Consider the following 25,240-nt stretch of genomic DNA (forward strand, 5'->3'; position numbering starts at 1 on the left):
AGTAACAACTCTCGGATTGTTTCAACCACAAAAATGTTTGTCTCAACTAAGAATAGCATACAAGGGTTTTCCTAAATTATTTCATGACTTTGTAAAAGATGAAGAAACAGCAAAGTTATGTTCTCAGTATGAAAAGTTACTGTTTGTCAACTGGGATAAGGAATTTAACGGTGAAATTCCCACCAAAACTGTTGAGTTTTGGGCAGCTGTGGTTAAATATGAGAATGCTTTAGGAGAACATTGCTTCGGAGAACTTGCTCAGATTGTTTTATATATTTTTTTCAATTCCAATAAGCAATGCATTTATTGAACGAATATTTTCTTTCGTGACAAACTCCAAGAGAAAACAACGAAATAAATCAAATGTTAGAACGCTGGAATCTATTTTGCAGATAAAGTCTCACTTATTTAACAATAACGCCAGACATGTTTAAACTGTTTAACAGTAGGTCCTAATATGTGCCAGTCTTCTTCACCGAGCCTTCCACCTCCAAGCACAAATAGCAACAATGAAAACTTGAACTTAACAACGAGGTCGAGGAGCAGTTTGAAGACATTGTTGCCACGGGCTTGTAATAAAAGGTGAGTGTTTTTCACTCACATTTTAAATGTATGTTTTTACTTTGTGCTTACCGTAAACAAAAAATGTATTTTTTTAAAGTGGCTAAAAATGGCTATTTTTTTATTACCATAATGGCTAGTTTTGTCTAAAAGCATCTGGCAACCCTGCAGTCGAGTCCAATATTTGGTGCCGTGTCCAGTGATTACAAAGGCGTGTGAAGTTGAATTGTATTTTGTGAAATTGTTTCAAATAACAATAACGTTCTTTGTCCTGTCTGGTGTCCACGCTGACTCCGGTGTTTCAAAGTAAGTTATATAGAATTTCGCTTGTTTAATTAACTTACTTTGGCTGTCTTTTGGGGGGTTGCAGTGGCATTATGGTAGGCTAATAGGTCTACTGGAACTTTTTAGCATAGCCTGCTCAATTTCGATTAATATTTCCAATTTTCCCCTTGTTTTTCCATTGATTTCCTGTTGACATACATTTATAGGTGTCGGAAATTCGTTTTATCTTAAAAAGTAGTTATTGCTGGAGGCAAATGGAAATGATACCTGATCACAATAATAAGCAGCAGTCCACAATATATTTAACTTCAGCTGTTCCAAAAGTTGCTATAACTTCATTATATGATGTACTACTACTACTACTACTACTACTACTACTACAGTTAATAATAATAATAATAATAATATGGTATATAAATAGGGGTAATTCTAAGCCGGCTGTCCGCGGTGAGCTAGACTATGGCAATTGACGTTTTCCTATGTTATGTTACTTGCTTTACAAGAATTTAAAGTAATATTTTGTCGGCCGGCTGTAACTAAGCAGTCATTGACCTTTGAAGACTACGCGGCTTGAATTGCCTAAGGCAGGTAGGTCTAAGCCAGCATTCCACGGCAATCACCCCACCCCTCCATAGCTAATACGGCAAAATTGTAAACAGGAAACACCCCTAAAAATACCAACATAACGTACCCTAGAGGTGTTTACTGGTTACAATTTTGCCGTATTAGCTATGGAGGAGGGGGGGGGGCGGGCTTGGCGTGGAATGCCGGCTTAGACCTACCCTGCGTTAGGTAATTCATGTCGTGTAGTCTTCAAAGGTCAGTTACAGTTTAGTTACAACCGGCCGACAAAATGTTACTTTAAATTCTTGTAAAGCAAGTAAAATAACATAGAAAAACGCCAATTGCCACAGTCTAGCTCACTACGGACAGCCGGCTTAGAATTACCTAAATAGGTTGTTGGGGATGCGACCAACATTATCGCAAAAGGAGGAGGGGGGGCCATTGATTGGCGAGGTATGACTTTTTGACATAGTAGGTGGTAAGATGCAATTTCAGTCCTTTATTCCTTTATTCAACAGTAAGCGAATATAATTTTTTCCCATCCCACACTGAAAGGGCAAAAAATGTGGGTAATTCTATATATTAGCTCCGTGCCTGTTTTTACCTTTTCAACTGGTTTTTTCTACACTTTTAGGGGTTCTGATACTGGCGGTGCATCTGTTTGTTGTTGGCCAAATGGAATGTCCCTTCGCTGTGTTTAGTACTGGCCTGGGGAGGGGGGGGGCGTGGTTGGGTACCCATACGTTAACAAGTTTTGCACTTGCCAGATGGGATATGAACCGTTCGAAACAGACGCACCCGTGCTCTGTCTTGTGAAGATCGCGTAGGGAAACCCCTTGTTGGATGGACTTCAGGGCTTAATTATAGGTTAATTACACTCGAGCACCAAAAATTAAAGGTAAATTCATAATTAGCAACCAAAAAACTGTAGAAAAAGTTAAGTTAGAAGGCAGTCGCCGCCGCGGAGCTACTATATAGTTCTACCAAAACATGAAATGCAAGGGATATGAGCCAAAAATTAACTAACCTAACCTTGTCACTGAATTGGCTAGTTTTGCCCCCACGCCCCCCTTAGTAATTTGTATGTGCACTAACCTAACCATGAACACTGACCTAACCTCCTAACTTGTCACTGAATTGGTTATTTCCTAGATGGGCTTCGCCCTCCATGCCCCCCTTATATCAGTGGGGGCTTCACCACCCAAACCACCCTTTGTGATCTTTACACCCCCTTAATTTTTTTTCCTCGCCAGGTGGTCTGCTCCTGACCCCCTTAGGAGGCTGTAAATTATAGAAAATTGACGGCATTGCCTGGAAGACAGTCTGTCGGACTGTCAAGACCTCCTGGAAAAAGATGAGTGACAGACATAAAACTCCTCGTATATATGAAAGTGGTGCAAAGAAATGCAAAATGTCTCAAGCATGTGATAAAAAAAATCTTGAAGCAATGTCAGAAGTACCCCTAATAAGCACCTACATCGACCTTGCTGCCATAAAACAGCCTGTTGAAAATGCTTCAGAGCTGTCAGAAGAGGCATCAACAAGTAAATTAATTACAGAAACTGAAACACCATCTTCAGAAAAGGCAGAGCCTTTGGACATATCTTCAAGTAGCTCTACACCAGTGTATGAAGTCAACACATTTTTCCAGGGTGAACATGAACATAAGGGCGTACAGGAACATGAGGAAGATGTTGCTATGGAAAAGGTCAGTATGAAAAATCAAGGTTTTGAGAATGATATTGGTTTATAGCCTGAGTCACCTACAGAAGAAATTATAGCTTTTTGGGCAACGAAGGGATCAAGTGAATTACAACATTGTGATGAACAGTTAGTGATAAAGCTTCAAAACTCCAAGATCAGGTGAAAGGGAAGAGTGGAATTCATTACTCACGTAAATGTTCACAAAGTTTGTTTCAGAGGAAAACACTGAATAATGAAATAATTAATCATTCATGGCTCTGTTTCTCTCCAACAACTGGCAAAGTTTATTGTTTTCCCTGTAAGCTTGTTAATTCAGGATCTGAAAAGGGCAAATTAGCCACTGATGGATTTTGTGACTGGAAGCATGGAAATGACAGGATAGCTGATCAGGAGAAATCAAAGTGCCATCTAGAATCCATCATTACTGTAGCCAAACTAGGGAAAGAAAATGGCAGAATAGATCAAGAATTATCAAAGCAAGTAGCTCAGTTACAAGAATACTGGTGTAAACTTCTTACACGTATTGTAGGTACAATTAAATTTGTCGCTGAGCGAGGACTAGCATTCAGAGGCACAGATGAACTGATTGGTTCTCCATCAAGTGGGAATTTTCTTGGTATACTGGAACTCCTATCAGAGTATAAAGTCCCCGCTAAGCGGGTTTTCTATGGTGAACCGCCCGTTTTCTACGGTAACACTCCTACGAGATTGGGTCAAGCAAAAATAGCCACATTTTATCTATGTAAATACGTATCTACTGCTAATTCATTTGCACCTGTTTTCTTTGCACATGTGTTAGAATATTGTTGTGTCAATTCTTGTTAACTTTTATGTTACTTGTATTTACCTAATATAATTAACACCGAGAGTAATTGACCTCTGGTCACCTGTATTCTATTGTATTCCTCTGTGTGACATCCGCACGCCACCTCATAAGCGGCCTGCGTTCTGAATAAACTAGCAGTACATGTCCACCTGCTCATTATTTAGCACCTCTTACAGTGGTGACCCCGGAGTGGTTCCCGGAGCCATTAGTGGACTCATACGGTGACCTAGTCTTGGCTCCATGAACTACTCCCCGCCCCTAATGGACTAAACACAGTGCTTTAACAAAGCGTTCGGGCAGTGCTGACTCTCGTCGGCAGATCACCAGCGTCATTAGCGGACACACACGGCGCGTTCCCAAGTGCGTATTGACGCGAGTAACCCACTCCCAGTAAGAGGGCAATAGTGAGTATGGATGAGGACATTCCCTCCCAAATACAGTTAACCGCAAACTTCATGGATGCGGACATCTCCCTCGCGGACAACCCGCCCGCACCCTTCCCCATGCCTAGGCTTGCACGCTCCTCCACGCTGATACCCGCTCCCCGCACGCTGCCTGTCCTGATGAAACAAACAAGGTCCGCCCGCGCCATAAAGCTGCCGCCCTTCACACAAAGCAACCCGTCATCATGGCTCTACAGGGTCGAGGGGCAGTTCAAGTTGGCAGGACTCACCGATGAGGTCCTGCAGGCAGACACCGTGATCAACGCCCTTCTGGAAGAAGTCTACAGGAAGCTCGTCCCATGGGTGTCTGCCGCACGTCCCATCACCTACCCAAAACTGAAGGCCTCTCTCGTCGAGACCTGCTCCCTGCCGGTCTCCGAGAGGGCCACCCGCGCCCTTGATCTTGTGAACAACCTTCGACACGACCAGAACATCCTAGAGACTTGGGACAGCGGCAGGCAGTCGGAGATAAGCCTGTCACGGGAGATCCTCCCCCATCAGCTCCTCCCAGAGGTCCGGACCCAGATCCTTGAGCCTTATACAATGCCGCTCGAGGACCTACTCAAGACGGCGCAGCAACTGATGGACTCCACAAGGGCAGCGAAGCCGGCATCCATGTCCACACACCCCATCAGCTCCCTCCAGCCGGAGGAAAGCGCGGAGGAGGAGATAAGCGCCATCACCAGGCGGCGGCCAACCTGCCACCACAAGAAGCATCCACCGGGGCCTTGCTACTACCACCAGCGGTACGGCAAAGACGCCCGGAACTGCCAATCCCCCTGCTCGTTCGCCCATCCAAAAAACGGGGGAGGCGGCAGCCAACAGAACAGGCCGCCCTGGCAGAAGAGGAACCCAGGAGCCCAAAACCAGTAGGTTTCTACGTCCGCGACACCATCTCCGGCAGGATGATGCTGGTTGACACTGGGGCTGTCCGATCAGTGTTCCCGCCATCCAGAGAGGACCGCAAACACCCGCCGGACCCGACTGCCTTCCTGATGGCCGCCAATGGGTCCCCCATCCTCTCCTACGGCATCAGGCTCCTGTCGGTCTAGCGGCCGGAGGTACAGCTGGAGCTTCATAGTCGCGGACATAAGGACCTCACTCCTGGGCGGGGACTTCCTCGCCCACTTCGGTCTGGCAATCGACGTCGGTCGCAAACGCCTATTGGACACCAACTCCTGCCAGTCCCTCCCCCTGGCGACGGGCCCCAGCGTGCCCGCCATCTACTCCGTCATCCTGCACTAATACGCCCAGCTGCTGAAGGAGTTCCCCGATGTCTTCAAGCCCGAACTGCGTCAACGCACGCAAAGTTCCGGAGGCTTCCCCTTGGCACCTTCAGGAGGCCAAAGACACTTTCACCGAGATGGAGTGGATGGGCATATGCAGGAAGGCCCCCAGCCCGTGGGCCTCTCCCCTCCACATGGTGCAGAAACCGGATGGCTCCTGAAGACCCTGCAGCGACTACAGGCGGCTCAACCTCGCAACTGTACCAGACCATTACCCTCTTCCAAACATGCAAGATCTCACGGCCTCTTTTCACAGGGCCAAAATATTTTCTAAACTAGACCTTTCTAAAGTCCTACTTTCAGGTACCAGTTGCTCCAGAGGACATCCCCAAAAGCGCCATCATCATGCCCTTCGGGTCCTACGTCTTCGCCTTCTCCACCTTTGGCCTGAGGAAAGCAGGGGCAACCTTCCAGAGACTGATGGACAGCATCCTGGGGGACCTGAACTTCTGCGTCTGTTATATAGATGACATTCTAATTTTTTCCAGATCCCCTAAAGAACACCTGCGGCACATCCGAAAGGCCCTGCAGCGCCTGCAGGAGAACGGCCTCGTTGTCAGGTTTGATAAGTGCACCTTCGGCGTCGAAAGAGTTGACCTCCTGGGCCACGAGATATCCCCGGGGGGCGTCCGTCCACTCGCATCGAAGGTCGCAGCCGTCACCAGGTTCCCCACCCCTACCACCATCAAGGCCGTACAAGAATTCCTCGGGATGGTCAACTACTACAGGAGGTTCATCCCCTGGGTTGCGCACACCATGGCCCCCCTGACGGAGATCCTGAAGGGCCACCTGAAATCCTTAGTTTGGGGACCCGACCAGCAACAGGCCTTTTCCTTGACGAAGGCCGCCCTCGCCGAGGAAACCGCCTTGGCCCACCAGGATCCCAACGCCCCCCTTCAGCTGACGACAGATGCCAGCAACGCCGCCTGGGGGCTGTCCTGGAGCAGGTTGTCGCCGGAGCCCCCCAGCCCATTGCCTTCTTCAGCAAGTTCAGCCCCACGGAGTCCCGCTACAGCACCTTCGACAGGGAACTCTGTGCAGTGTATCAGGCGGTATGTCACTTCAAGTTCCTCCTGGAGGGTACGCCCTTCACAGTCTGGACGGACCACCAGCTGCTGGTCCATGCCTTCACAAAGCAGGGGGACGCATGGTCTTCCAGGCAGCAGCGGCATCTCTCGGCCATCGCGGAGTTCACCTGCACGATCAAGTACCTCCCCGGCAGGAAGAACCGTGTAGCGGATGCCCTCTCCAGGATTGAGCTCACCACAGTACAGCTCGGGATCGACTACGAGGACCTTGCCCGAGAGCAGACCGCCGACCCAGAGACTCCAGTCTAATGCACCGCCATCACGTCGCTCAAGTGGAAGGAGATGTCCCTCGCCCCTGTGGGGGCCAACACTGCTGAGCGACATAAGCACCGACCAACCCGGCCCCCTGGTTCCCGCCTCCCGCCGCCGTCTGGTGTTCGATGTCATCCATGGGCTGTCCCACCCCTCCAGCAGGACGATGGCCAAGCTGTTGGCAGAGAAGTTCGTCTGGTACGGTATGCGGAAGGACGTGACAGCCTGGGTGAGACAGTACATCCGTTGCCAGACCAGCAAGTTAGGGGGGCACACCGAGACGGGGGTTGGGCGAGTTTCCCCAGCCAGGGAGGTGGTTTGGACACATCCACGTAGATGTGGTAGGCCCCCTTCCCCCATCAGACGGGGCCAGATATCTCCTGATGATCGTCGACTGCTCCACCAGGTGGCCTGAAGCAATGCCCATGCAGGAAGCCACCGCCAGTGCGTGCACCGAGGCTCTCCTCTCCAGCTGGATCAGCCGGTTTGGTGTCCTGGACCACATAACCACCGACAGGGACCCTGCCTTCCTGTCTGAGCTGTGGTCCGCCCTGGCACGCCTGCTGGGGACCTCTCACCACACCACCACCGCCTACAACCCCGCAGCCAACGGATTGGTGGAGAGATTCCACAGGTCCCTGAAGGCATCCCTCATGGCCCGCTGCACTGCCGAGGATTGGAAGTACCAGCTGCCTTGGGTCCTCCTCGGGCTGAGGACCGCTCCCAGAGCCAGCGGCGACCCGTCCGCAGCAGAGAAAGTCTACAGGGAGCCCCTCATAGTCCCGGGCAAACTCATCACTGGAGATCGCCACAACCTGACAGTCCAGAGGCTCCGCGACATAGTCGGGAAGTTCACCCCCTGCCAGCGGACGTACACCAATAGGTCGACACCTTTCACGCCTCCCGGCCTGTCCTCCACCACCCACGTCTTCGTCAGGAACAACACCGTCCCCCCTCCACTAACCAGGCCCTACAGGGGGTCCTTCCGCATGCTCAAGCGGAACACCTAAGCATTCCGACTGGCCCTGCACGGGAAGGATGACTGGGTCTCTGTTGACTTTCTCAAGCCCACCCTGTTGGAGGAAGCCGTCGACGATACCACACAGCGCCCTTCGCAAGAACCGTCTCCTCTGCAGCCAGCCCAGCCCAAAAGAAAGTCGCGTGGACACCCACGGAAGCACCCAGACAGCGCCACAGCCAGCCGCTCCCGCTCACACCGCACCCCCCAGCTGACTTCATGGAGCCGCAGCATTCTCCAGCGACCCAGCAGATACATAGTTTAATCAGACGTTACCCATGTCTTGGGGGGGGGGGGAGTATTGTAAAGTCCCTGCTAAGTGGGTTTTCTATGGTGAACCGCCCGTTTTCTACGGTAACGCTCCTACGAGATTGGGTCAAGCAAAAATAGCCACATTTTATCTATGTAAATACGTATCTACTACTAATTCATTTGTACCTGTTTTCTTTGCACATGTGTTAGAATATTGTTGTGTCAATTCTTGTTAACTTTTATGTTACTTGTATTTACCTATTATAATTAACACCGAGAGTAATTGACCTCGGGTCACCTGTATTCTGTTGTATTCCTCTGTGTGCCGTCTGCACGCCGCCTTATAAGCAGCCAGCATTCTGAATAAACTAGCAGTACATGTCCACCTGCTCATTATTTAGCACCTCTTACAAGAGTATGATCCATTTCTTGCAACTCATATCAAACTGCATGCAAATAAAGGACGAGGTCACACAAATTATCTCTCCTCTACAATTTGTGAAGAAGTAATTGGAATAATGAGCGAACATGTACTGCAAGAAATAATATCAAGACTCAAGAAGTCAAAATGTTATTCTATTTCTCTTGACTCAACCCCAGATGAGGGTCACATTGATCAACTAACTTTAGTCATACGCTATATGGAAGACACATTGCCAAAAGAAAGGTTCCTGACATTCATGGACAATCGAGGTCACAATGGTTCTGATATGGCCACAGCCCTGTTTCAGTTTTTAGAGGGCCACAATATTGATCTCAGAGATTGCAGAGGGCAGTCTTATGATAATGCTGGTAATATGAGCGGGAAGTATAAAGGAATGCAAGCCCTCATCAAAGACAAGAATCCATTATCAGAGTTTGTGCCATGCTTTAGACATTCCCTTAATTTAGTGGGAAATGCAGCAGTTAATACGTGCTCTGCAGCTATTCACTATTTTGACTTTGTTCAACAAGTTTATTTGTTTTTCACAGCATCCACGGCACTCTATGCTATGCTCAAAGAATAATTAACAAGAGCTGATAAGCAGTTGTATGTTCCCAAGCGACTAAATGGAACTCGTTGGTCTTGCAGAGCAGGTACAACAAAGGCTATAGTGCATGGTTACAGAGAGATGAGAGAGGCTTTTTATGACATAATGACTGATGAGGAAAACAAGGCTGTGGCTCGGAATGAAGCATGTAATTTATATGAAAAAATGGGTAAATTAGAAATAGCCATTTATGCTACATTTTGGAATGACATCCTAGAAAGATTCAGTGCAACAAACCATATTCTACAAAATCCTAAAATGGTTCTCAGTACTGCAGTGAAAGCACTCAAATCTTTGAAAACATTTATTGAAACAAAGAGAGAAAAATATGTGGAATATGAAGTAGCTGGAATCAGACTGTCTGGAACAGAAGAGTATACTGAAGTTAGCCATTGTGTGAGGAACGTGCGTCTTAATCCACTTGATTTTGGTAAAGCAGAGGATGCCCAGATGAGTCCCAAGGTAAAGTTTCGTGCAAACAGTTTCCTTCCAGTTATTGACCAAATTGTCCAATCTCTGAGTGACAGAATAGCTGCTTATGATGTTGTATGTGAGCGCTTTGGATTCCTCAATCGCCTAGAAGATATGGATGCTGATGAGATCAATTCAACCGCAGCTAGTCTTGTGAGTTTTTACAAAGGTGACCTAGAGCCCAGTCTCAAAGATGAACTCGTTCATTCTGTTGAATTGGTAAAACTCGACAGAAAAGACAATGAAAAAATTCCAAAAGAACTCTACTTCTAAAAAATTCTCCTTGACAGTGGCTTACAGGCAACTTTTCGTAATGTTGAAATTTTGTTGAGAATCTATTTAGTATTAATGGTGTCCAATTGTAGTGGTGAAAGGTCATTTTCTAAGATGAAAATAATAAAAAACCGACTGAGAACGTCAGTGAGCCAGAGTCGTCATTCAGGGTTGGCTATAATGAGTATTGAAAGTGATATTCTTCGGGAAATAGATTTTCAGACAATAATTACAACTCTTGCGTGTCAGAAAGTACGTAAACCTGCTCTGTTCCTGTAAATTAGTTAAATAATAATAATGTAGAAGCTTCCTTGGTGTTTCCTTAGCTACGGTTAAATAAAAAGTATATCTTAGTTTAACCAGACCACTGAGCTGGTTAACAGCTCTCCTAGGGCTGGCCCGAAGGATTAGACTTATTTTACATTGCTAAGAACCAATTGGTTACCTAGCAACTGGACCTACAGCTTATTGTGGAATCCGAACCACATTATATCGAGAAATGAATTTCTATCACCAGCAGTAAATTCCCCTAATCCTTCACTGGCCGGCCGGAGAATCGAACATGGGCCCAGGAGAGGAGACTATATATTCTATAATACCTACTTAAGAGTTCTTCATTTTTTGCCAGTAATAGTCCTCAGTATAACCCAGAATTGCCCAGGTGGAAAATGCTCACTGTACTCCCCCCTCCACTTCACTAAAATAATAATAATAATAAGAAGAAGAAGAAAATAAAGTAAAATAAATAAATCAACTGGATATAGGGCCCCCACAAATGATGTGCCCCGGGACCCCCACAGCTGTGGATCCGGCCCTGGTGCCTGGGTGGGGCTCCTTGATTACCCTTACGGGCTCCTGGAACTCGAGAGTATTTAGTGAATCATTATCAGTTGGGAGAGTAAGGCCATCCCACCGTTATTATTAATTCAGTATTTCTGCCTCACTTATATATTAGGTTATCTATTTACTTTTGGCAACTGATCATCACAGAAAATGATTTGGGACGCAGAAATTTCTTTACTCAGTTTATAAAGAGTTCAATTTGAGACTGGTTTGCCGCAAAGGTCGTCTTTTATAATTGATGAATCCTGGAGAAACCGTTTCAAAACAATTGTATCGGACTCTTTTTCCCTTTGTTCATCATTCAACCACCACTACAGTTCGTGCAATTTTAGGCTCCCTCACATTAATATTTCTGCGTCCAAATCAAACCTCGGCTCTCACTCAACAGTGGTTCATGAAAAGAAAAAAGTAAGAGCACTGTACTAATGTAAGGAGGCTAATCAACAAAATCACACATGCAATAACGCTGAGATACCTTAGAGAGCTGATCTGCTTTTATTATCTTAAAGTATTTATTACAATATCTGGTTTTAATGTCGCAAATGATAAGCAGATTTGATATCTAGTGCTTTACTATAAAAAGTCAGGTGTGAAGCATTTGTACGGATATACATTGCAGATATTCGACACTGAATTCCAAATTTCAAATCATGCGATAATGGGTAACCGCTCTCTCTTCAAGTGAGAGCGGTAAATTTACATTAAAAATGCACATATTAAAGTAGGAAGTACTTTTGAGAGAATTATTTGCCTCAAAGTAGAGAACTTAAATATCTTGTCAATAAATAGAACTTGAATAAAAATGAATATCCGTTAGTTTCCGTCTTTCAGTGAACGAATAACGAGAAATATAGCGACAGATAAATTTAAATACAGTTTGTTTTACAGGTGAATAGCAATTCCTTCTCTAAATTTCATGTTAACTATTTTCACTAGATATTACCATTTTGTTGTGTTACGTTAAAACATCTGCTTCAATACAAATTTCTACTGTCGAAAACGATTTCGAGAACGCGTCACAAAGATTAACGCGTAGGCTAATTGAGGTGTGCTGGAGAACGTCTGATGGGCGTCTTCTACTCTGCGTCGTCTTCCGTTAGTGTGAACACAGCTTGCTTAGGAAAGCTTTGCCTTTCTCGCCTAACCCGTAAACCAGCTTCTGCTCACGCACATCCTCTAGACCCCCTTTCCCATAGTGGTATCTGTCGAGAGTGGAACATGAATAGGAGTTCAGCAATGTCTTCATGGGATTGAGAATGCACATACGTTACGATTCCCATATTTTTCATTTTTCACGGTATGAATGTCCGTCTCTTTGACTACGCTTAGAAATTCAGCAAAGTGCTTATGTTATGATTCATGCTTATTTTTCTTTTTATCTGAACTCATCTATATTAACCGGCTGTTTAACGTAATGTGATGATAATGATATTGTGAGCAACAGACGTGCTCCTTGTGCTTGCACTACAAGTCTTCTCATAAGTTCGCGAAGTTGGGTATGGAATGTCATTTAGATGATTCCTTGGAACTTCAGAAGTTCAAAATGGCTGCAGATTCTGTATTGTTCAGTTGGCTCACATGAATCTCATTTCACTGTATACCTGTTTTATTGTATTTGTTTTTCTTTGGCATTTCTCTAACCCATATATATATACATATATATATATTATATATATATATATATTTGTGTGTGTACAATAAAACAGTTATACAATGAAATGAGATTCATGTGAGCCATCTGAACAATACAGAATCTGCAGCCATTTTGAACTTCTGAAGTTCCAAGGAATCAACTAAATGACTTTGGTAATTCCATAACCAACTTCGCGAACTTATGAGAGGTCTTGTAGTGCAAGCACAAAGAGCACGTCTGTTGCTCACAATACCATTATCATCACCTTACGTTACACAGGCGGTTAATGATGAGTTCATAAAAAAGAGAAAAAAAGCATGAATCATGCCACAAGCACTTTGCTGTGTTTCTAAGCGTAATCAAAGACACTGACATTCATACCATGAAAAATAAAAAATTGGGGAAGTCAGGATGTCGGCGATGAAAATAGAAGAAAAATAGGACTTGGCCACGTCAGTTGTCACGACCATAGGCTGAGAACTGGGGGCTAACACCTATTATAGCCCTCCCCTCTAAAGGTAAAAGGTGTGTAATTAAATACAACACACACACACACACACACATATATATATATATATATATATATATATATATATATATATATATATATATATATATATATATATATATATATATATATATATATATATATATAATTTCTGACTCACATTGGGACCGAATCACGGTCTTTAAAATGAGGTGTCCAGGGCGTTACCAACTGGTTTACATGTCATGCCCTGCGTAGGTCAACTTGTAATGCCCTAGCCTCTCATTTGATAGAACGAACACCTGTGTAGGTCGGCTGGTAATGCCCTAGCCTAGCCTCTCATATGAAACTTTGAAAGACGGGTTCGGTCCCGATGTGAGTCAGAATTTTATTTCTGTGAACTGTGAAATACGTGCTCATGTGCTCAGTATATATATATATATATATATATATATATATATATATATATATATATATATATATATATATATATATATATATATATATATATATGGAATGTGTAAAATTTTATAAGAGGTTAAAAGGAACAGCAGGTAATGTTAGTGTTAATGAATTAAGGAGGGTAGGAAGAGGGAATCAAAACATCATTTGAGGTGCAGCTACTTATCATTAAAGATCATTTGCAGGCTTAAAGAAGTCTGATATGGCAGCAAAGAGGAAAGAAAATGAAAAACAAAATGCAGGTATTCAAAATAAGGAGAAGAAGAACTTTAGGGAGAAGAAAGTTACTGAGCAAATGGATCTAAGAATAAAAGTTGTAAATAGAGAGATGCTGTCTGAAGTTAATGCAGTTGTGGGTCGATGGAGTGGTAGTGATTAAACTGAGGCGGGAGACTGGCTTGGCGTAGTGAGTCTGAGAGTGTGAGATGGTTGAAGTTTTCATATGACGCAGTATTGCTCGGGGATAGTGAGGACAAACTGCCGAAACTAGTAAAAGAGTCTGAAAGCGTTTGCAAGTGGAACAAGTTGAGATCAAACATAAGCAATAATAAGGTGATGTTTATACGGATGGTGGAAGAGAGGAAGTGGTTAATTTGTACAAGTACCTGAGAGTAAATGTAGTGGTTGATGGTAAGCCGAAAGAAGAGGTGGGTCATAGGATAAGTGAAGCAAGAAAGGTAGCAGGGTGTGTGCAGAAGATTTGAAAGACATTTGTATTGTCGATGGAAGCTAAGGGAGGTAGGAAGAGATAATTAAGCAGCTCTTTTTTGTTGAAGCAGTGTTGACAATAGGTTGGTGAAAAGAGTTTAAAATTTGGAATTGTTAGGAGATAAGAGGGCAAAGACAAATAGAATGGGTTGCTGATAACAGATTAGTATCGAACTTTGAAACCTGAAAAAAGACACAAATTGGAGAACAAATATATTTAAAACCACATACAGTTTCAGAGCATCACTCTCCCTCTTCAGTTGGGTTTTAGTGTCCACACTGAAGAGGGAGTATGGCACTCCGACACTGTACAATATGTGTTTCTGAAGAGATTTGTTCTCCAATTCGTGGTTTATTTTTCATGAAAGAGTTGCATAAGGGGTGTAGAGTAATGTATTGGAAAGGGTGGGCTGTAACATCCGTTAAAGGTGAGAATGTGTGCCTTGCAGAAAGTAATGGTGTAGAGTGTATTAAATGGTCTGATGCACTACTACTTAGTACTCTGAATAGCTGTGTGAAACAGCTAATATTGTGGATGTCTTCTTCATCCTCGATTCATCAGTTAAAATGTACATGTGGTAGTGATCAAAGTGTTTTTCTCCTAGAGCCACGTCTTGTTTTGAGAAACACCTAAATACTGTTTTATACACACACACACACACACACACACACACACACATATATATATATATATATATATATATATATATATATATATATATATATATATATATACATACATACACACTACATATTTACAGGTGTGTGTGCGTGTATATGTGTATATATATATATATATATATATATATATATATATATATATATATATATATATATATATATATATATATATGTATGCATATATATACTGTATATATGTGTGTGTGACCCCAGCAAATCGAAACAAGTACCACATCAGTTTTTATGTAAATTCCATAAAAAAATTATGATTATTGTAGTCCCCCCTTATTATACATTTTAATGAAATCGTTTTATGTGCTTACGATAGGCTATGGAAAGCCCACAAGCTTACGATAGACTATGGAAAGCCCACAAGCCTAATTCTTTACTGGTTTTTCTTTGTCAACGACTTGGTTACGAAGTCTCAACCCCTACTCGTGTATAGTTGATGTACAATATGTCCAAAACGGGACTTACGATACTAATTGCACGTACAGAACGGCCACTTACCGAAGACTTCTTGCAAAATTCTCGTAGGTGATCTCCTTGTTTACTCTTTTTCCCCACATTTGAGCAACGATTCTGGGCTGCTTGATGCGGAATGTGAATCTCTCCTTGTCTTCCCAGCAGACGAGCTCTGGGTTGCTGGAGCTGTCTTTTAGGAGCCTCACTAGGAATTCCCAGGATTTTGGTCCACGATCTGATGAAAGAGACACAGAGAAGTCGTTATTCATAACAAAACTGTCAAGAATATATAAAAACCTTCCTTCTAGGCGTGAAGTCAATGCTAGTTGAAAGTAACCTTGAAGAATATGAGGAACAGTAACACTTTCTATACAGAAAAACTGAGGGAACTCCTGATATCGAATTGTCCATGCTGGCCTAAAGAGAGCTAAATTTTTCGACAATTTTGTTTGTTTTTGAACAAGCGGGAATAAACATGATACAATAGAAGAAATATAACGATACTATTCAATTTCACCGTTTCTTAGGATATAAATCCGAGTACTGAGAATCACCTTATGTGATGAGAAAAATATAAAGTTAAAGAAAAGAATGATATTACCCCAGAAGAAACCCTTTTAGGATAAGAGTACCAGCAAAATCTGTTCTAGACTCCCCCCCGCACCCTCGCCCCCAAAATACAGTATAATTTTGCTTACCTCGACTTCTAGTGGTACTTTGAATTCTGGTGAGCGGATCGACCATAGTTTGTACGGGAGAGAAATACTCGCAATGAATCGCCTCAGGACTCGCGTTACGTTCAGTGTCGAGATTTAGGGAACGTCTGCCTTCAGTGCAAAGTCCTAGATAGGAATAATGATATGGAGATAATCAGAGTAGCAATAGTATTAGTGATCTTAGTTGTGGTAATGACAGTTCATTGATATCATAGACGGAAAATAGCAGTAACCATCCAAATCTTTATCTTGATTCGAATTACACTTTAGCTCGAGCCAACAGGTAGAGAACAGAGAACACTGAAAATGACAGTAATATTAGTGGAAATTAATGACAAACAATTATTATGTGTTATCGTCACTAATGCTCTTTTTTTTTACTCAACTATCTGCCACTTAATGCAAGAAGAACTGTTAACTTGTAAGGACTAACAGCGGTGACGGATGTCAGGTGACTGCCAGTGGAAAAAAAATTGTATCAATTAAGGTTCGAGAACTTCAGATTAGCGGGCGTGCCCTAAGACTGAGCTAACACAGCTGTAAAAACCTGACATTGTATCACAGCAATAATAGTTGCTGTGAATCTGTCTCGGTGCCTTCTTGGACTTAACAGAATGTAAAGGTAAAACACATCTCATCAAAATCATACCCAGAATTTCAGGCTGTCCTTGGCTATTGAAAATGTGGGTGTCGCCAGTTGAAATCTCAACTCACGGACATCCTTTTCTTTGTAAAAAAGTATGAACGTCAACATACCTACTAAAATTTCTAAGTGATTCAAAACATTTGAACAATGCGAAGCCAGTCTTACTCTCAGTCCTGCAGGGAACCCGAGAACTTCGCCTGAGTCTCCGAATCGGTGAGACCGGTTGCTTCGTCTCCACGTCGTCGACCTCGTCCATTCCGTCCGAAAGCCAGACAGAACTCCGCACTGTGACGAGAACGCCGTTATTGACAACTTTCAAAACCAAGGTCTAAATCTATAGATCCATGGAACACACACAGTACATAATCGTCCATAGCTCAAATCATTATTAACCAGGCATAGCCATCCTGTCAGTTCACTAATAATGCAACCTTAACTATCTGGACGAGTACTAGTTGCAAGATTTCTAGCTCAAGTCCTCCATTTATACGATAATTTCAAAGGATATGCAAAGAAAAAATCAAGCTCTTTGTTATTTATGCACATCACGTGACCCAGGGTTGGTTAGGGATGAAATGAAATGAAATATAAAATTTGTGCCAAAGGCCAAGCTGTGGGACCTATGAGGCCATTTAGCGCTAGAACGGAAATTGAGAGCAACCAGGTTTTAGAGGTGTAATAGGAGGAGAACATCGTAGTTGCTCTATGAAACAATTGTTAGGACAGGGAGGAAAGTAAGATGGAAGAAAGAGAATATGAACGTAAGTACAGTAAAAGAAATGAAAAGGGTTGCAGTTAGGGCTCGAAGGGCCGCTGAAAAGAACCTTAAGTAATGCCTACAGTGCACCGCATGAGGTGCATTGACAGCACTAACCCCCAACGGAGAGGGTTGGCAAGGGGATTCTCTAACAGGATTAGAGAGTTGTTGGGGGGGGGGAGGCTATCGTGGCTGCTATGCCTCTGGGGTGTCGCACCACGGGGGTCTTACCTACTTTCTACTCTTATCACTCTTAAGTAATTTTTTTTTTTTTTACATTTTGTTTGAAATATTGACGGGTTAGTAGCCAAAGGTTTCTGTTATATTGTTGAAATATAAAATTTTCTTTAAAGGAAAATAAATGCCGTAACTCCAAATACTGGGGAGGTTTCTCCATATTTTAGAATATTTTATAATACTTTTACCTATTTTTTGGTTAATTTTTATACAATAGATATATAGTATTCATAAAGACATCACTTTGCGGGGAAACTCGAAATTATCATAATTTTAGTGTTAATTTTTCTGAAATTACTCCATTATCTTTAAAACAGAGACAGTTCTGTTTTTATAATTTATTAATTGTTATAAAACCGAAGTTCATCGTTATGTGGGGGAGTACTTTTGAATGTAATTGACTTACAACTATTGAAATGGCAAAGAAACCGCCCATCCCACCCCCCGAAAACTAGCAAAAAATAAAGGACAATCCAGCGCTCTTTGAAGTGTCAGAAAGAATTAAAAAACGAGCCCATTCTTGAAATGCATTATGGTACCGACTTAACACTATCCACTGATGTGCCAAATATATGAGAAGTGGAAATCTGTTAAAGGGAAGACCGAAGGATAATTCCTCTTAACTGGCCCCGTCTCCAAGACGAAATTTCTCGGTGATTCTAAGGGAAAGCTCAGCACGGATTTATTGTCAAATGAAATTTTTTTACTGAAGAATATGGAAAGGGTGTACATGGGGAAGTGCAGTTGAGATAACTTGAGAAATTCACCGAAATAATGTGAGGAGTTTACCGTCTTTTGTTTATGTTTTTCCGTTAATCCAGGAGGAGTCTGGTACCAAAATGGCGTCCGGCGCAGCCAATTTCTCACATTATTTCGGTAAAATTTTCAAGTTATCCCACATGCACTTTACCATACACACCACTTTCTATATTGTTCAATGAAAAAATTTCAGTTGACAATAGCCCCCTTCTCTATATGGTTTAGTAAAAAAATTTCATTGATAAACAATATCATCGAGAGGAGCTCTCCTTTAGAAGGACCCATTTTGTAAATACAACGTCAGTCAACGGGTGAGGTCAAACAAGACTAATGCTGAGCCTACATTCACCATGAGAATAATTACCGTCAAATCCAGGAGACGTTTCTATGTCTGAAATCTCGCTGCCCGAGAAATTGGAGACGGATTCAATCGGAGATAACTCTTCTTGGCTATACTCAAGCCTAGAGGACCATTCATGAACGGAGAGGTGTTCTAAAGGTGGAGAGTCCCCAGGTGTGCCTTCTACGTTAGAGTGACTGTCTGTAGCACCTGCAGGGAAAGACTTCAAGTACCTTTCTGGGTTTTGATTGGCGTGTGACGAGAGAGAAGTTTAGGCCATTAAACAAGTTGTCAAAGCAAAGAGAAGACTGAAAAATCAACTGGTGTAACTTTTTTTTTGTTTTGATTTTTAAAAATTAAATCAAAATAAGTATTTGGTCGCGTCATGCAAATATAGACCATAATTTGGTCAGGGATAAACGGGGCCATGAAATCTGCTTTTCATTTATTGTGAAGGCACCTTTTAATTAAAAGAAATAGATATTTGCAAGCTAATCTCTCTCTCTCTCTCTCTCTCTCTCTCTCTCAAATGGATGCACATATCTATATACATATGCAAATATACAAAATTTATCTATCTATCTGTTTATCTATATCAATATACATGCATAAATTATATATAAATTATATATATATATATATATATATATATATATATATATATATGTATATATATATATATATATATATATATACATACATACATATATATATATATATATATATATATATATATATATATATATATATATATATATATATATATATATATATATATATATATGTATGTATGTATATATTCAATTACTAAAATCTACCGAACTACCATATTCATTTCCTGGGTGAGCTGGCAGTTGATCGGTACTGGGCAGTGACCAGCAATCATTAGCAGACCACAAGAAAGGATCATTTTGGGCGATAAATACACTAGAATCTGCTGAAAAAGAAGTAAAAAATTAGTGCACAGAACTTTTTACCACCTTCCGTGTTTCCTGAGTTTTCAAGCATGTCACAACTTGGGATGAAATCTAATCATCATTAGGTAAACAAAAAGATTCACACAAAATACAGTATTCAATTTCCCTGGTTTCTCCCTTACATTGGTGGAAGTGCATTATGTTTTGATAGTGAAAAACTTCATATAAGATGGCAGAATCGTTATCAGGAGTTCAAGAATTAGCCAGTTAGCCTCATTTGACAGAAGCATTTCACATGAAGCACAGACCTAGTCATTTAAACTTCTGAGAGCAATCCTTACCCGAGCTCCTCTGCTGAGGCGTCACGTCAGGAGTCTCTGGCACGCATCCCGAGAGGCGACGATCCTCAGAGGGCCAGAAGATATTCTGATAGATAAAGATGATAAGAATTACAGAGTGCTCACTGATATCGATTTATTTCTTTACTTCGTATGTTTCTTTTATACACTGTTATTTTTTTTAAATGAAATACATTTCGTTCTGAATACCTTTTGTATACTTAACAGCATTCAGATATTGTTATCATTTTATAATAAATAAATAAATAAAATGACAATTTGTTTATATGAATTAAATGAGACCCTAGGTAAATATCAACTGGCTTCAGGATCTATATAGAACAAGATATCGGTCACAACTTTGCCTCTAAATGGGTTCGACTCGAAACTTTCATACAACCTCGCTGCGATAAAACCCATTTCACTGCATCCCTCCAAGTTCTTTGTGCACCTATGCAATCCCATGTCAACAAGTGTGCGTACTATGATAATATTTTTATATAAATCAGTATACATTTTTGCCTTCTTGACTGCAGCACTCATATATTACACCTCAACTATGTTGAATGTCCAGTTTGTTTTCACTTGGATTTAAAAAAGAAAGTTGAAATAAGTTGGTATAGATATATTCGACTTTCTACCTCTCGCAGCTTTGTAATCTTCCCTTTTGCGAAGCAAATCCAACAAATCATTGGTGTTTATCCCGTGTCTATATTCTTATCTTCGTCTTCCCTCATGTATGGACTGGTCACATACAGTATACTACCTAAGGGAGGTGACCAAAAAAGGTGCCATCCTTTTTGCTTTCGAGATATAATTCACGGCTTCAGTTCAAGAGAGGCACAGTGATGTACTTGGTTAGTCAACTAAAACTGGGTTCTACGGCACTGAAAACAGGCGAACACCCAAGGTAAACGTGAATGGCACAGTGGGTATAGGATGAATCCTTTGCATTAAACTTTCACAACAATAGCCATTTTATACACCTACACAGAAGCTCCATCAGTATCTCCTAGTACCTACCCGTGGTTGCATTTCCTCCTAGGCCTACTGTCGTGGCGTTAGGCACATTTTCTTCATAAGTTGTAGCAGCTTTCAGCCAATGAGATCCACGGGAGCGATACCAACAAGTTTTTTTATTTAGTGAAGAACTGATCATTCGAAACCAAAAATATAAGTTACTACTTCAAGATCATCCTTAAAAAAGTATGTGTCACATCCTTTTCCAGCCAACAATACATACCAACAATATATATATATATATATATATATATATATATATATATATATATATATATATATATATATATATATATATATATATATATATATATATATATATATATATATATATATCTATATCTATATATATATATATATATATATATATATATATATATATATATATATATATATATATATATATATATATATATATATATATATATATATATATATATATATATATATTAGCCAGAAGACAGGGAAATAACTATTCTGATGCTAACATGTAGTTTTAGGTAGGCTATATAACTGCAGTTATCCTAGGTCATGACAAGAGTTGCAGCCAAATCTGGTTCTCTCCCTGTCTCATCCTACCTGACATTCGGATATTCAGATATCTTGTACGGTATATAGTCGGTAATATCATATATAAGAATTTACAGCCTAATTGACTTTTAAAGTATATAAAATTAACTCGAAAATAGAGAAATGACACACTAAACAGATCAAAGGAATCCAATTTTGTTTCCGAGACTGTTCGGATAAGGTTACAGCAGTAAAGATGTGATTATTGATTTGCATTGTGGTAATGTAGCGCTGCTAATTGTGTTCCATTCTGGCTGTTGCGCCCAGCACTTTGGCTGTCATGAAAGATAGTATACATTGCTTGGAATGGCGATCGATTCAGAGTTTCCTCAGTTAATGATCAATTTACCACAGGCTGAACACTACTGATGCACTGGTGTCATGCTGCCATGATCTTGTAGTGAAGGCGCAAGTAAGAGGCTGTGTCTACAAACTTACTGATTTATTCAAACAACAAACAGACAGGTCAGTAACTCTTGTGAGCGGAAATGAAGTGTCTGACACAAGGTGAACAAAACAGAGATCAGAGTACAACCAACTGCATTTGTTGGAGGATAGAAAGATGTACATAAATCAATATACAAGACACAAATGAAGTTATGATACATATAGCTGGAATGCTGACATTGTAATGCTTGTGCTAAGAATGATACATTTAACATAACAATTATATGAATGAAAATATATGTACAAAGGATGCAAGACATCTGCTGTGTTTCCTGTATGGTTGCACTTGGCATGCAGAGATTCTAGTTATGAGGAGATTAGCTGGCTAGGTAAGATGGACGGTGTGTGGGTCCGTGTAGGACCCTACAGGACTCCCCTCCTTGGAGAGGCTTGCAGATGTATGTCAGTGTCTGGGAAGTATGCTAGCTTTAGGTGGATGGAAACCTGCGTACTTCTGCCATCCACGTTATTTGGTAGGCTTTGTGTCTTCTCTGGATGACACAGTATGGCCCTGAGTAAACTCAGGGGGTTTCTCTGTGCATCTACCTGTATGGACGCATATTTTGCATTCTGCAGTTTGTTGGGGAACATACACTTTTCTGGCAGTGTGGTAAGTTGTCTTGGCCACCATTATTCGTTCTAATCCTTTGCAGGTTTCGGATGGGGATGTTGGGCTCATTGGATGGTGAAAGATGTCTGCCAGCAATGTTAATGATTGGCTGTACAGAGCTTCTTCTGGAGATGTGTTGAGTGCCACGTGTGGTGATGTTCTCAGGCCCAGTAAGATCCAAGGTAACTCCTTTCTCCAACTCCTGCCTTGACATCTAGCAGTGAGTGATGCTTTCAACGACTGGTGTAGCCTTTCAATGATGCCATTAGCTTCTGGGTTGTTGGCTGTAATGTGTATTATCTTTGCCCCCAAACTGTCTGTGAGGGCGTTCCATAAGGTGGATGTGAAGTTTGCCTCCTTGTTGCTTGTGATGATCTGTGGGATTCCGTGGCTGCTGACCCATCCGATGAGAGCTTTCACACAACTCTTCACCTTCTGTTGCCATATTGGTATTGCTTCAGGCCACCTAGTATTTCTGTCGATGATGGTGAACAGGTATCTGTGCCCCTCGGAGAGGGGTAGAGGTCTCACTATGTCGATGTGGGTGAGTCAGCGGTGTGTTGTGTGGAACTCTCCTATTCCACGTGCCTTGTTATTTTTGACATCTGACACGGAAGGCATTCTCTCATCTAGTTTTTTTATGTCCTTTTCATTTCCAACCAGATGTACCACTCTGCTAAAATTTGGGTGGTTGCCCGGCTTAATGGGTGGGACATGTTGTGGGCGAGGTTAAAAAGCCATTTTTTGAGGCCCTTTGACAGGTAGGGGTTAGGGGATCCAGTACTTGTCTCGCAGGTGATGGTTGTCTCTCCATTGTTGATTGACAGGTCGCTTCATGTAAGGGTGGGGTTGTCCCACTGCAGTCGCTGTAGGTCCATGTCATCTCTTTGCACCTCTACTATTTCCGGATAGGCTATCCCAAGCTGGATGGTGTTGACGTAATTTCCCAAAGGTGTGTCCACCATGGTGTTTGCTGAACCCTTCAAATAAATGATGGTGCAGGAGTGTTCAGCTATTGTTGATAGGTGATGCTGTTGTTTTGCTGACCATGCATCTGTCTTTGTGAAGGCATGCACCAAGGGTTGACGGTCCATTTGTGTGATGAACTGCCTTCCTTCGAGCATGTGGTGGAAGTGACGGATGGCATGGCTTTGTGCACTGCTAGGAGCTTCCTGTCAAATGTGGAGTACTTTTGTTCCACTGACATTAACTTCTTGCTGAAGAACGCCAACGGCTGATGACCATCATCTGTGTCCTGCTCTAGTACCTCACCCATCACCGTGCTGCTCGCGTCAGTCGTCAAAAGATTAATGTAGCTGCAGAGGTTATTGCTTGTTTTGCTGAAAGAAATGCATTATCTTGAACCTCTGACCAACTTAATTTTTTAGGATAATAGTTGATTAGTCCTGAGAATTCTTGTACTGCTTTAATTGATGTTGGTTTTGGGAAGTCAGTAATTCCTTTTACTTTCTCTGGGAGGGGTTTAATGCTGTCTGGGCTTATTTGATGTCCCAGGAATTCCACTGTTTTCTTTGCCCATTGGCACTTGTCTTCCCTTACTACAAGACTGTTTTCTTTAAGTATCTGCAGCACCCTTTTGACGTCCTTAAGATGTTGCTTGAGGCTGAGGCTGAATATGAGGATGTCGTCGACGTAGACCACATGGAAGGGAAGGTCTCCCAGCAGTTCATCCATAAGTCTTTGGAAGGTTGCCCCTGCATTCCGAAGGCTGAAACAGCTGTAGTTGAACGTGTAGGTACTGAAGGGGGTGATGATCGTAGTCTTTTCTATATCTTCCTTCGCTACTGGTGAAGATCTTTGCTCCGTTCGTTTGGTTGGTTATATCTGCTATGCTTGGCAACAGATATCTATCTGGCTTCGTTTTGATGTTTAGCTGCTGGTAGTCTCTGCATGGGCCTCACGTTCCGTTGGGTTTCAGTACCATGTGGAGGGGGAATGCCCATGGGCTGGGGGCTTTTTGGCATATTCCTGCATTCTCCATTTTACTGAACACCTGTTTGGTGTGGGCAAGTTTCTCCGGGGCTAACCATCTGAAGCATGCATGGACTGGGGGTGCCTTCCATTTATATATGGTGCTGGATGTTGTGTTTTATTGGTTTTCTTAAGTCGTGCTGCAGTTTGTTTTTGAAGACCTTTTGGTAGTCTTGTAGAAGTTGGCATATCTCTGGCAGTGGAGTAGCTGCTGCAATGGGGTTTGTTTGTCATCTCTGCTGTTGCAGTGACGATGTGGTGGTGGGTTGTTTGCACAGCTGTTAAGGAGATGATCCTGGAGCTGTTTTTAAGATCAATTGTTTTGATGCTACATCCACTAGTAGGTCGTGTGCTTTTAGGACATCGGCTCCTAAAAGTGCTAGCGTCACATCTGACATGATGAGTTGGTCATGTGGGCTGGCTGGCACAGATGATTTGCATGCCCCGGTGTCCACGAGGAATTCTGTGTTCAACCTTTCTTCCCAGACAAAGAAATACGTGGAGCCCTTGCATTCATATCTATAGAAAGACAGTGGTAGGCAGGCGCAGCTTCTCTTA

General features: G+C 42.2%; 2 protein-coding genes across 5 annotated transcripts in view; one reads left to right on the forward strand and one right to left on the reverse strand.

Moving 5' to 3' along the window:
- Positions 1–8,797: 8,797 nt before the first annotated feature.
- Positions 8,798–9,286, forward strand: LOC136837229 (zinc finger MYM-type protein 1-like). The gene has a single exon (XM_067101939.1). It carries the CDS (start codon positions 8,798–8,800, stop codon positions 9,284–9,286), a length of 489 nt encoding a protein of 162 aa, XP_066958040.1.
- Positions 9,287–11,358: 2,072 nt separating this feature from the next.
- LOC136832614 (ETS-related transcription factor Elf-4-like) overlaps positions 11,359–25,240 on the reverse strand; it is a 17,876-nt gene continuing 3,994 nt past the window's right edge. The window contains exons 2-8 of one of the 4 annotated variants that reach the window (XM_067093848.1): positions 20,047–20,131; positions 19,615–19,722; positions 18,813–18,998; positions 16,861–16,980; positions 16,032–16,175; positions 15,379–15,568; positions 11,359–12,099 (exon numbers count right to left, since the gene is read on the reverse strand). In XM_067093848.1, the coding sequence (XP_066949949.1) occupies positions 11,994–12,099; positions 15,379–15,568; positions 16,032–16,175; positions 16,861–16,980; positions 18,813–18,998; positions 19,615–19,722; positions 20,047–20,131 (939 nt within the window). In that variant the 3' untranslated portion in view covers positions 11,359–11,993. Of the gene's footprint in view, positions 12,100–15,378; positions 15,569–16,031; positions 16,176–16,860; positions 16,981–18,812; positions 18,999–19,614; positions 19,726–20,046; positions 20,132–25,240 lie in introns of all 4 variants that reach the window. The other 3 variants (XM_067093839.1, XM_067093868.1, XM_067093858.1) reach the window with 3 other exon arrangements.

The sequence above is a fragment of the Macrobrachium rosenbergii genome, chromosome 4 (genome assembly GCF_040412425.1).
Source record: "Macrobrachium rosenbergii isolate ZJJX-2024 chromosome 4, ASM4041242v1, whole genome shotgun sequence".
Classification (NCBI taxonomy): Eukaryota; Metazoa; Arthropoda; class Malacostraca; order Decapoda; family Palaemonidae; genus Macrobrachium; species Macrobrachium rosenbergii.